Source organism: Helianthus annuus, chromosome 15, assembly GCF_002127325.2.
Source record: "Helianthus annuus cultivar XRQ/B chromosome 15, HanXRQr2.0-SUNRISE, whole genome shotgun sequence".
NCBI lineage: Eukaryota > Viridiplantae > Streptophyta > Magnoliopsida > Asterales > Asteraceae > Helianthus > Helianthus annuus.
In genome coordinates, this window is record NC_035447.2 from 32088168 (window position 1) to 32102026 (window position 13859).

At 38.3% G+C, this 13859-nt stretch overlaps 2 protein-coding genes across 6 annotated transcripts; one reads left to right on the top strand and one right to left on the bottom strand.

The window, feature by feature from the left end:
* Positions 1-349: 349 nt before the first annotated feature.
* Positions 350-4529, top strand: LOC110911236 (serine/threonine-protein phosphatase 6 regulatory ankyrin repeat subunit C). Of its 5 annotated transcripts, none has more exons than XM_022155836.2 (3): positions 350-494; positions 1475-2210; positions 3125-4529. In XM_022155836.2, the coding sequence occupies exons 2-3, from the start codon at positions 1497-1499 to the stop codon at positions 4361-4363; spliced, it is 1953 nt and encodes a 650-aa protein (XP_022011528.1). In that variant the 5' UTR covers positions 350-494; positions 1475-1496; the 3' UTR covers positions 4364-4529. The 5 variants fall into 5 exon arrangements, with proteins under 5 accessions (XP_022011528.1, XP_022011527.1, XP_022011529.1 ...); XM_022155835.2 differs by having other exon boundaries at positions 359-631; XM_022155837.2 differs by having other exon boundaries at positions 416-609.
* A 6049-nt stretch (positions 4530-10578) lies between these two features.
* On the bottom strand, positions 10579-12916 carry LOC110913523 (fibrous sheath CABYR-binding protein-like). Its single transcript, XM_035984288.1, has 3 exons — positions 12853-12916; positions 11292-12665; positions 10579-11195 (listed from the first exon to the last, which is right to left on the bottom strand). The coding sequence occupies exons 1-3, from the start codon at positions 12914-12916 to the stop codon at positions 10579-10581; spliced, it is 2055 nt and encodes a 684-aa protein (XP_035840181.1).
* Positions 12917-13859: the final 943 nt, after the last annotated feature.

Here is a 13859-nt window from a genome sequence, read left to right on the forward strand (position 1 = left end):
TCTTATATATTATTTAGATTCATTTATTACGTTAATATTATATTTTATTTGTTCGTTAATATTTACACTAAAAGATAAAGTAGTTCAATATAAAATCACACGTTTATAAAACTGTCGACTAGTGGACCGATAGCAGCCGATTCGGTGTACAATACGGTTACGGGTTATGAAACCATTGTTTTATTATTATTATTATTATTATTATTATTATTATTATTATTATTATTATTAAATATAGAGCTTTCCATTAAGATTTTTAATATTTTTATTTATTCATATCTTACAATAAAATTTATTATTATTATTATTATTATTATCAAATGTCATAAAATCCAAAATGAGAAACGCACCCAATGCAACGATAACGACAGTCCACAATAACAAATACCAAGTCTCATCATCCAAACAATGGAACCTTTCTAACACATACCAAAACTTTCTTTTTTCAGCTTTTCGTCTTTCAGCCATTTCGTCGAACACTTCATCTGCAACAGGTAATCCACCTTTAATCATTCCACTTTCACACTTCTCAACAATCGAATCTTCCCCCCAATACAACAATTCCACACACATGCAGGCACAATCTTTTCTCGTTTGATCAAAATTGAGGTTCTAACTTTTTTCCAATTTGGTATGTAGGTCATCGTTTGATTCGTTTCCTTTTTATCATTAATCTTTTTTCATGTGATTCTTCTGTTCATCCGTGATCATGTTACTTTTTGATTGATTTGTAATTATGATGTGTGTTACCTTTATTAGTTGTCATAATATCTTCAACTGGTTACCCTCACATGCTGTCTGTTACTTGCTTCATTTGTTCATTAATTTCTATTTAATATCAGTAGGGTCTGTATTAATTTGGGGGATGTGCGTTTTTTAGTTCTTTTAATAGTCTTATGCAGTTCACATGTTCAGTTATTATATTGCTAAGGAGGTAATAAATAAATAAAAATCATAACTTTTCTTCTTGTTCTTGATTTTGTACTTAAGGGTGTTGATCAAGTTTGGTTTTTGGGTTTCGGGTTTCGGTTTTCTTGATGTTTAATGGTCTAACCGATACCGGACCCTTGTAGCACTCAGTTTAATCGGTTATTCGGATTTTGGGTTATTCGGGTTTTTGATGTTTAAAGGTCTAACCGATACCTAATCCTAATAATAGTTGGTTTAATCGTTTTTTGGGTATTCGGGTTTTTGATGTTTAAAGGTCTGACAGATACCCGACCCTAATAGCAGTCGGTTTTCGGGTATTCGTGTTTTGGGTTATTTGTGTTTTTTTATGTTTAAAGGTCCAACTGATACCCGACCCTGATAACCAAACGATTTATTAAGTTTTCGGGTATTTGGTAACGCATTTGGTTGGGTCGGGTGAAATCGGGTCGGGCGGGTTAATCAAGTACGGGTAAAATCTACAGGCATATATTGCAGGATTTGTATTTAAGTGATTATCTTATTTTAGTTTTTGCTACATTTTCAGTTGAATTCTACTGATTTTCACAATGCCTCCGACTTATTTTCCTCTGCGGTGGGAGAGCACTGGAGACCAGTGGTGGTACGCGTCCCCGATCGATTGGGCAGCCGCCAACGGCCACTACGATTTAGTCCGCGAGCTTCTGCGGTTAGACAGTAACCACCTGATCAAACTATCATCACTTAGGCGTATACGCCGCCTCGAGGTTGTTTGGGATGACGAAGAACAGTTTGATGACGTGGCAAAGAACCGTTCGTCAGTCGTGCAAAAACTGTTACACGAAGGTGATGCGAAAAAGGGGAAGAACTCGCTGATCGGGTCGGGTTATGGAGGCTGGCTGCTGTACACTGCTGCATCGGCTGGTGACTTTGATTTCGTTCAAGAATTGCTGCATAAAGACCCGCTTTTGGTGTTCGGTGAAGGGGAGTATGGTGTGACGGATATATTATACGCTGCTGCGAGGGGTAAGAACACTGAGGTGTTTCGGTTGATTTATGATCTTGCAATGTCTCCTAGGTTTATGTGTGGTAATGGCAGAGAATTCGAAGACCATATTGGGGAAATTCCGCCTGCTTATAAGCAGGAAATGAAGAACCGAGCGGTTCATGCGTTGGCAAGAGGTGGTAATTTGAGTATTTTGAAGGAGGTTCTTGGTGATTGTTGTGATGAAAAGGTTCTGGGTTATAGAGATATTCATGGGTCAACTATCTTGCACACAGCAGCGGGACGAGGACAAGTCGAGGTACATCTTTTTTGTTTTTTATAAACGGTCAATTTTCGTTTAGTTTAACCATTTGATGATTTGCGTAATCTTTTCATGGGTATATTCTTATTTATTATTTTAGATCATGTAAATTATTTGGATTGCTCTTTAGAAATGACTAAAGGAGTAAAGACGTAAGCTTTGACCCATTTATGAACGGGTCGATTTGGGTTATGCTTTATTTCTTACAAGTCAAACGGGTTGAAACTTGAAAGTCATTCAAAAGTGTTTCTTTAATGCATAAAAATTACCATTTCCATCCCTGAGGTTTGGCTAGTTTTGCGACTTTCGTTCAAAGGGGTTTTTTTTTTTGCATCTAGATCCAAATGGTTTGAAATCTTGCAATTTTCATCCGGCTCGTTAACTCCATCCATTTTTCTCCGTTAAGTCAGGAGTATTTCCGTCTTTTTTTGTTAACTTAAAGGGCAATTCCGTCTTTTTCAGGGGTATTCGGTCTTTTTACATACAGTGAAAAAGACCGAATTGCTCGTTAAGTTAGCAAAAAAAAAAAGACGGAAATACCCTTGACTCAATGGAGAAAAATGGATGGAGTTAATGAGCCGGATGAAAATGACAAGATTTCAAACCTTTTGGATCCACATGCGGAAAAACAAACCTTTGGACGAAAGTTGCACAACTAGCCAAACCTTAGGGACGAAAATGACATTTTACTCATAAAAATATCTAAATCCTTTTATAGAGTAGATCAAAATTTATGCCCAAAATTCTGAATTTTTCGTGATCCGTCCAATGTTAGGACTTAGGCTGTAGGAAATCTTGAAGCCTACACGATATACATGAAAATCAAGTAAAATACAAACATAAAAAAGCTTGAAAATTGGGTGAAGATCGATATCGAAAACCCAAATGATGAAATTTGTTATAAAATGCAGGTGGTTAAATATCTGGTCTCTACATATGATATCATAAACTCCACCGACAAACAAGGCAATACACCACTACACGTCGCAGCTTGCAGAGGCCACATCTCCGTGGTTGACTTTTTGGTCAAAGCATCACCGTCATCTGTACATACCAAAAACAATACAGGCGAGACGTTTTTACACACCGCCATTACCGGTTTCCAAACACCAACGTTCAGAAGACTCGACCGCCAGATCGTCCTCATGAAACAACTAGTCTGCTCAAAATCATTCAATATTGAAGATATCATAAACGCTACGAATAACGAAGGAAGAACGCCTCTTCATCTAGCCATTCACGGCAACATTGATAGTGATCTAGTGGAATTGATCATGTCCGTTCGTTCAATCAACGTTAATAAACGCGATAATTACGGTATGACCCCGCTTGATCTTCTCAAACATGGGCCCGTTTCGTCTTCGTCAGAAATCCTCATGCGACAACTCGTTTCGGCTGGCGCGATTTTTAGTAATCCGGATTATTATTCTGCTAGAAAAGTTCTTGCTAATCATTTGAGAAAAGGGAGTGCGGGTGGAAGCCCGGGAACGACGTTTAGTGTTTCCGATTCCGAGATATTCTTGTACTCCGGAATCGAGACGTCTCCTGGGACACCAACGTTGACGATGAATGCTGCGGGCCCGGGCCCGAGCACCAGCCCGAGATTAGAAAGGAAGAGTTCGAACAAGAAGAAACATAAAGGGATAAAACGATTCCTACGGTGGGCGAAAATGAAAAAAACCAGAGATTCGGGCCCCGCCCCGACAACGGAGAAGGAGACTCGGGTTTCTCTAAGGCAGAGATACTCTAAACCCGGGTCGCCTCCAAACAACAAAAGAACACTTGCTGCTAGGAGTAACAATGCTAGTCCAACTGCAAAGAAGAAACTTGCTTCGGGTTTCGTGAACGGAGTAATGCAAGCGATGCCACATATGAACCGGCGGTCGCGTTCTAATTCGTTCTCGAGATCGTCCGTGTCTTCACTCAATTCACATATGGGTGTTGATGTTGTGAGCGGGTCTGGCTCAAACCCGGTGTTCGATGACGGAGTTGCTAGTTCTTCAAATAAAGAACAAGGTGTCGTGCACAGCAGGAAGTCGGTGAATCAGTACTTTTGTTTCGGCGGGTCCAAACTACCTGTGGAACCCACGGGTTGTGATGAAATGCAACAGCACGAGATCTATGATCGTTACGTTCTATCAACGGCTTAAAAAGATTTAGTGTGTGTTAAGCGGTTAATTCTGTAGCTTGTAATCTTATTTTCCCTTGATGTATAAGGTTGTTTATTTAGCTTTGATAATGAACTTGACCTTGTTTGAATGCAATGTTTTGTTGCATTTGTAGTTTCATATTTATTGGATGTCAATTTAAATCAAAGGTTAGAATTCAGAGGCCCATAATCATATGCGAGCCTTGGAACTAGAGGTGCGCAAATCGGTTCTCAAAACCGTATGGAACCAGTTCCAGGCATGGACAAGAGGGTCAAAAACCGGGTATTGCAATGACAGGGTCGGGTATGGAACCGGGTTTTGAAGAGGAAGTGACAAGTGAGCTATGATTCGTGTCTATTTTCCCTTGAAAAAGAGGGAGGCCCAAATAAAAAACTAAATTATCTTTCTAAGCAGAAGGCCCATTGGTCCATTAACGAAATCCGGAAGCAACAGTGGCCTCAAACTATCAATAAGAAAGTTTTTTTTAGGTTCAAAATAATACCCATGCTTGTATGCATTTGGGCCTAAAATTAATTGGGTCCAATAAGGATTACCAATCCCAACCCAAACCCACTAAACATATGTTCTGTCCAACTTTTGTTTTAATCTGTTCATCTAAAAAGTTTTGATGTACACGTATATAATAATGATGCACTTATCAGTCGCAACATTGTGTCCAATTTTCAAAAGTTGGCTTGTTGTTATAATGAGTTTTGATGATTTGTGGATTCAGAAATTTTTTTTTCTAGGGGTGCGAAAAGTATTTAAGGATTTTAGGCTTATAGCTATATAATTTTTTTTTTGTTCGTAGCGGGTCGGGTCATGTGAAAAAAAAATCAAACTAAATTCATATAATCATTAAAAGCACGTCAAACGTCATTACAAACATATTTAAAGTTGTGTCATACGGAGTTTCATTTTTTATATCTATCCATAACATCGTCTAAAGAGACTTTTCTAAGCAAGTCTTTCTTAATATAACACATACAACTATCATTTAAATTCTCATCGTCACTCCGATTGTGTAAGTCGGTCTTCACGTGCTTCATTGCGGAAAAACATCTTTCAACAGTTGCAGTTGCGATGGGTAATACGAGAACAAGCTTCAAAAAACGATATACCAATGTAAATGATAGATAAATCTTTGTTGAAACCATTAACTTTACAGGACTTGATAAACCATCCAAGTTGGCAAATTGTGTATCACTTTTCATATGATTAATAAATGTCGTGAGTTGAACCTGAAGCCTTTTATTTTCGGTTTTATCGAAATCATATGGATACATCTCAGCTAGTATTTGTATTTTTGGAATGTCAAACCCACTAAAATTATCACACAACTCAAACAACTCATACAAACAAGTATGTCCGATGTTGCCATATTAAAACAGTTCTTAAACTCTTAAGACTACATGGTATGGTGATGGATCATCTTTGGAGGATGATCCGCCACGTAGGCGCCATGTCACATTCCTCTCTAAGATGGTCCATCCTCCAAAACTAGAAGGCATGGTAGGATGATCCTAGTCATAGTCCTCCACCACTTTTTATGTTTTTTTTTATTTTTTTAGTATTCTATTTTTTTTAACATTTAACAAATATACTAATAAAATATTTTCATTAATATTAAACCCACATTACATAAATATTAAAAAAAATACATAAACTTAAAAAAAAAAGACTTAATAAAAATAAACATAAAGTTAAATAATTTGATGCTTTTTCATGATGTCGTGTTGTAATTTTTTCAACATCGAACGTTTCAGCTCGGGTTCGTCCTCGACATTCATCGTCATTATTTCCCATTCCTTAAGCCGAATTTTTTCATCGGAGATTCGGATTTTCTCATTCGACAATCGGACCTTCTCTTTTAACTTTTCGTCCGATGCACGACTTTTTTCTTCGACGGCCCGCTCCTTCGCCTTCGTCTTTTGGGCCGAGATGTCGTTGTACACTTTTAGGTGTTCCATAAACTCAACCATGTTCGGGTCCACCTTTTCCTTTCCTTTTCCCTTGGCCCGCTCCTTCTTTGTTTTGTCTCGGCCCGGTGGACGCTCGGGTTCACGTACGTTATACTCGTCTTCGTCATAGTCGGCGTCATCATTTAAGTTAATGTGACACCTCGCGTCCGATCCACCGGCGCTTAAACTACCCGTTTCCGAGGTTTTTTGGCGTTTCGCCATCACCACCTCGTTAGGAATGGGCGCCCATTTTGGGTCGTTTTTTAGAACCATCCACGCGCGAACGTGAGGAAAGTTGGAACCATGATTATTTTGCTTATACTTTTCCAATGCCATTTTGAACACATCCTCGTCGTTCCACCCGCTACGACGGTCACTTGTATATAATTTGTTATACTCCTCGCAAAACCGATTAACGGTCGAGTTCAATTTTCGCCACTTCGAGGAAACCGAGTCTATATCTCTATACGGGCCTTGGTCCATCATGGCGAGAAACTTGGTCAATACCTTGGACCAAAACCCGTCACCCGGTTGGTTATTACCTATAAAAAAACAAACAAATAAAATTAAAAAAACAAAACATACTTTAAAACAAACAAAATAAAAAAAAAACTTACTGTTAAGAAAAAAAAAATAAAAAATTTAAAACTGTTAAACCTAATTAAAAACTAAACTTAAAAACTAATAAATTTAAACAAAAAATAAACTATAAAACTAAAATATAAACCTACTGTGAAGAAAAAAAAAATTAAAAATTTAAACTTTAAAAATTTAAACTTTAAAAAATGTAAACTTTAAAAAGATGTAAACTTTAAAAAAGTACGAACCTTTTACCGGGTTGTCGGAAGTGCCAATGAAAGCCTTGGCTAAGGCTTCTTCTTCGATTGGGGTCCACTTAATCGCCTTCGGTTTCGACGTTTGATCACCCACTACTTGTTTGCCTTTGTTTCGTTTTCCTTTCCCTTTAGGCGGTTGGGTTTCGGGCACAATCTCCACATCGTCTTCGGGTTCGGATTGAACGGGGGGTGTGGGGATCGGTTGGGGTTGAACGGGGGGTGTGGGGATCGGTTGAGGTTGAACGGGTGGGAAGTTCCAAGCACCCCGCATCATCATTTGTTGAAGAGCTTGATTTTGGGAGATTTGAGTGAATTGGTTTGGCGATTGTTGGAATGAAGCAAACGCGTTCGATGAATATTGGGAGAATTGGTTCGGTTCTAGCGTTGGATAATATCCCGGAACCGAAAAAACATTTGGTTGGGTCGGATTGTTGGGAGTATTCGGGTTGTTCGAAGTGTTCGGGTTCTCCGGGTTGTTGAACGGATCCATGAAAATTATGTGGAAGAAGGTTGAGAGTATAGTGGAAGGAGTGTAAAAATTATATGAGAAAGAGGTGAATTGTTGAGGTTAATTTGGTGTTTGATAGTGAAAATGGAAGTAAAATTTATATAATTTATTAATATAGCCGTTTGGATTTATTCAAATTTTGGAAATTTTCTTTTTTTTTTATTTATAACGGTCATATTCAAGGGGGGCCCACAAGAATTGCATCGTCGCCAACGTCTACCTTCGGACGGAGAGGACGGAGACGGTAGGGGGCGGCACGGTGTTTGGACCGTCGCCGACCCGCGACGGGCCGGGGCCGACCCCCATACCGTGTAGCCTAATAGTGCCGATTTGTGATGTTTGTTTTTTCTTCTTGGCCATTTTGGGTAATATATTCATCATCTATATTTTTCACTTCAAGTTCATACTTGTCACAAAAAAAAAAAAAGTTAACTTTCTCCATGAACTCATTAAAACATTCCAATCTAAATTTTTTAAGTTGGTTTTTTTTTTTGGAAGAAGTCAAGAAACCAATTTAACTGCATTCAGCAAATCTTACTCTTTTCTTTGAAGACATTGTGACAATGTGTGTATAATGTCTAGAATATGCTCCATCAAGTGTGTGTAAAACAATTTTTTGAAAACCGGACCAGACCGCCTGTAGGACCGGGAACGGGGGGTCTGGCCGATCCGGTTCACCATATCCAACCCGTTTTGAGTCAAACCGGTCGGTTGAACCGAAAAACCGACCGGAGGAACCGAATTTTTATTAAAAAAAATCATATTACCCTATTTTATTTTTATAGTATTTACCGCATCATCCGGTTCTTACATCCATATCGACCGGCACAACCAATGGAGCGGTAAGTAGACCTGATCAACATCTAGTTTGGTCCTAAAAAATTGGTTTAAAATATAAAGTCATATTTTTTCATATCCCCTTGAAGTCTGTCCGCTTGTTTGGCACAAGGAAGATTCAAACCCGTTTTTTCAACCCACTAAAGAACTTCCATAATGTTTGGATATAAAGCAAGCAATCGAGAAAGCGTTTTGTAGTTCCAACGTGTATCTTGAGGACTTGAAAGTGTCATTTCTTGATTCAATCCACTTCCGGTCACGAAACATATCTTGTCATTTGGAAGATGCACAAACAACATTTGTTAAACTTGCTACCATTTCAAAATGTCTTCAAATAGGTGTATGTTTGTGAGCAATCGCCACAACAACTAGTTGAAGTTGGTGTGCAAAACAACGAATACAGAATGCCGAAACATTTTCCTTTATAATTAGAGCCCTTAAGACGTTAAACTCACCCGACATATTACTTGCACCATCATAACTTGGCTTCTAATCCTAGCCAACCTCAAGCCATGTCGAGCAAATAAATCATCAATAGCTGATTTGAGCGTTAATGCATGCATCTCTTTGGCATGAACAAGCCTAATAAAACGTTGCTTAACAATCCCAAGTTTATTTACCAATTGAATAAAAACGACCTTTTGTTCTTTTTTGGATATGTCACATGATGTATCAACCAATAAAGAAAAAAACACCACCATCAAGATCTTCAAAAACTTGTTTAAGTACCTCTTGAGCATAAAAATGTTTAATGTCTAACTAAATTTTAGGACTTGTCATTTGTGTAGGACCGTTATTGACAGTCGTTTGAGTCAATCAGAGCTAGATACTACCGAAAATGCAGCGGAAATACAAAATCGGCATGAATCAAAGCAGAAATGGAGTAGAAACAGAAGTAGATCACTTTAAAACAGTTTTCTCATTAATCTTTCACAAAATACACGAGCAGCAGTTCGACTACACGGGAGACATGAACGTACATCATGAGAAAACAACACTACTATATATAGGGGGAAGGTTTCGCTTATGTGACCATGTCACTATGAGCGAAATCATATTGTTGGGATTTCGCTCATATGGCACCATGTCACTAAAAGCGAAATCTCAACATTACAAACCCAAATTTACATATTAACCCCCTATACATTCATAATCAACACATCTAGACCCTATACATTGATCAACTAAGACTAAGACGCAGGCTTTAGACATTCGTGCACCAACAAACTCCCCCTTGGATACAGCCGCAGTCTTCAGTCTTGGTCTTCGGATCTTCATAAGGACTTGAACTTTTCTTCGTGCTGCTTAGGCTTCCTCCTAAGCAAATTCTGTATCCTGTCGTTATCTTTCTTTCTCTTCTTATCCTCTTCAGCTTGAATGTGCATCCATTTGCCTCTGTTCTCATCAAGCTTTTGACGTTCACGAGCAGCTTTCCTTTTCATCTTCTCATCGAGCGACCACCATGAAGACTTCCATTTACTTTCAGAGTTGATACTCTTCTGAAAGCAAAGGGTTGCAACTCGCTGAAATTGCATGGCATGCTCTCTGTCCTCTGGCTGATAGTGAATTTTGTTTATGAAAAGACATTCGATATACTTTGCAGAGCAATTCACAAGCCACATAGGATCATAAACATGTATTTCTCGTAATTCGCTCCCTGCTCGATAAGTAATCACTGCTTCAGTAGTAATACAACTATAAACCCAGCCCATGAAGCCTTTGTAAAACTCTTGCTCCATTGATGGCACTGGTATAGTCTTCATCGTTTTAGGCCTTTTCACATTCAGTATCGTCTCTTCAACACCTGTCACTGGATCTCTTCGGATAGTGTGGCTTCCAGTGTTTGAAGTCTCTCAAAGCCTCGAACTTTATCAATCCCTACATAGCAATGTCGTTCTTCCTGACAGGATATCCCAAAGTTCTAACCTTTGACAATTCATCCACATCCCACCATGGAAGTGACATAATATCATGTAACATCTCAAAATATTGCACACCACATTCTCTTCTTATAGCATACGCATTAATCTGAGGTAAGAAACCCCAACTAATGATGTCACCGAGAGATACGCTTCAATCACGTTGATAGTACTTTAACGGCCGTTTGAACTTCCTCTCATGACTTTCTTTGAACCATTTTTTACGTTCTTCTTTTGCCATATCTTTTAGAGTGTCGTCAAGGTTTTTATCTTTCAAAATCTCAGCTACCTTTCTTCTCAACTCGTCACGATTCTCCTCAGTAAAGAATTCCATCAACGTTGGCAACTGTGAAGTATCTTCATTAACACTTTCATCATCCGTCCAATCTTCTACTTCGACTCTGTCATACATATCAGCATCTTCAACATACTTATACTCGTAATCACGCTGCTGATTGATGTCAAAGGCATTCAATTCTTCTTCAAAGTCGAATTTAAAATCAGGAGTCACCATACGCATCATTTCTCTGATCGTTTCCAGCGTGTAGGTATGAAAATGTTCTCCTTCTTCACGATAAGTATCCAACCTCAAGATCAATTTCTCAGCTTGTTGAACATTTTGTGCATCACTCGACTCCTCCTTTCCATCTGCTCCCCCTAATTCTTCATTTACTGAATCGTTCATCAAATTATCAACATTTTTCTCAGTGGAAGCTTCAGTAACTTTCAATCCTGTACCACCCTGAGCATCATCATCATCATCATCATCGTCTTTACCAGAACCATGACTGCTCGCAGAATAGACTTTCTCATCTTTGTCATCTTCCTCTTCATCCTCCTCTTCTTCATCTTCTTCATCACTATCACCAATCAATTCATCAAGAGGAGTATAATCCTCAAAAAGACCAGAAACAGCAGAGATAGGCTCGGGATTTTCAACAACCATAGAAGGAACAATCGATCTTTCTGTCACTGCAGAACTTCCTTCAACTCCTTTACCCTTTTCTTTCATTTGTTCATCAATTTTAGCTTGACGTTCTGCTCTGAGCTCTTCAACTTGCAGCTCTTCAAACTTTTGCTCTACAGACGTTCCGAGCATGCTTTCAACAACTTTATTCAGCATATAGAACTCGTGATCTCTGAACGCTTTAGCTGCTTCAAGCTCTTTGTTCTTCAACTTGAAGTATTCATTTTGCTCATCTCGTCGAGCCTTTTCTTCTTCAAGCTCAGCAATTCTTACTTTCAAAATGTCTATCTCTGACTGATCAGAATCAATCTTTTTCACCAACTCTTTGTTATCATTCTCCAACCTCTTCACACGCATTTCTAGAATTCTTTCACGATCTATAACTTTCTTGTTTTCAGCGGCTAGCTTCTTGTTCTCAGCAATCACTTCATCAACCTTCTTTTCAACATTCTTTACTTGTGAGGTGTTTGCGAAATCAAAATCTCCTACATCATCAAGGCTCACATTCAAATTTGAAGGAACATTTGGAAAGTTTCGGTACCCCGCAGAACCAGGTGTTAGTTGACCTTGGGTGAGTGGAGGTGTTTGAAAAATTTCTTGCGAAGTAAGAAGGGTTTGTTGTGGTGGAGGTGAATGATGTAGTGGTGAATGATGAATAGGTGATGGTTGTCTTGGAGGTGTTGGTTGTTTAGGTGGTGAAGATTGTTGTGGTGGTGTAGGTTGTCGGGGTGGTGATTGGATTGGTGATTGTGGTGGTGTTGGTTCATGTGGTGGTGTTGGTGGTTTCTTGCTTTCTTTTGTTGGTTTCTTCTTTAGCACAATCTTTGGTTTTGATATCTTTGGTGTAACCTTTCTGATCTTCGGAGATATGACTTTCTTTCGAGCTCCAGCTTTCTTTCTACCACCTGGAGGAGATTGTGACTCGGAGACATGTTCTGGAGAAGGAACGTAAGCATCATCATCGTCCTTTTCCTGTCTCTTTCTCTTTCTCAACAATTTTTCTTGTTTTGTTGCTTCCTGGATTCTTCGTAAACGTTCAGTTTCATCAACTTCCTCTTCTGAAGAACTCGAGGAGCTTGTAGTATCTTTATCCACATCATCTTCCTTAATGTCATCAATAACTTTATCTTTTCCTTTCTGAGCTTCAACATTCACAACATGCTCAGCTTCAACTTCCACAGTTGGCCCTGTCTCTAAGACTTCAGTATCAAACAACAAATGTTCTTCAACATTAAATGGATCTTCTTCCGCAGCTACCACTGTTTTGTAACGCCCTAACACATTTTAACCTAATATTCGCAGCGGAAAACGCATATGTAAAATTTCTTTCATGATACTTTTCAATTCACTTAAATACATTAATCTCTTTTTATAAATTAATCCAAAAACTAACATACATGTCTCAATTACGTGACTACGTACACACCCACATACAATCCGTGTCTTGACTCGATCTCTAACCGCGTACACTTCTAGATGAAACATCCCAACATGTATAGCCTGCAGTCACCACATTCAAACACATTATTAGCAACCGGTGACATAATACAAAAATCTTAACACGAGCATAATAGCGAGTCAACATATCATGCTTTTCTTATACTAGCCCCTTTATCCATCCATTCGATTACTCGCATCGGATTGTGGAGTCAACCTTCACTTCCTTTGTTAACATGCCTACACTTCATATTAATTCTCAATAGAAAAACGATTAGTACATTAGCTTCCGTTTATATGAATATGTCTTAAAATACACATAACTCATCTTATTCATTCAAACATAAATTTCATTATGTAGGTTCCCTTTCTTACCCAAACCTAATCGAATCTCTTTCTTAACCACTTCCAACACATTCCATTAACACTTAACTTAGTAATAGCATAACTTCCAACCCATTCCATTAACACTTAACTTAGTAATAGCATAGATCCATATCTTCTTACATGGCATTCAACAATTAACGTATAACATAAATACATTACCAAACTAAAGGGTAAGTTCGGAGTTCACTTACCTTGCGCGTCCGTATTCTCGTTCGCTTACTTGATTGAGTCCTCTTAGCCCGTTAGCCTTCAAAGCTCCCAACCATCTTGACATGATTCCTATACACTCGTGTCATTACATTCACATTCTTATTAGCATATATGCTCATACATATGAACAACCATATCAAATTCACATCTAACATACGACCCACTTGAAGCATACTCCACATCATTAATTCATTTAAACAAGCATAAGGTATACTCGACATCATCCCAAGATAATCTTCACATGAATTATATCTATTTACCCATTACTTGCATACAATTTCACTTGTTATTGTCTTTTAGACATTTCATCAAACACTTGGTGTGCGTACTACTTCCTAAGCATAATGTACAAGTATTTCATATTTTTCTTCCTAGTTATCACTTCCATTCATCAATACAAATAAACATCATACAAATTATATACCATACTCAAT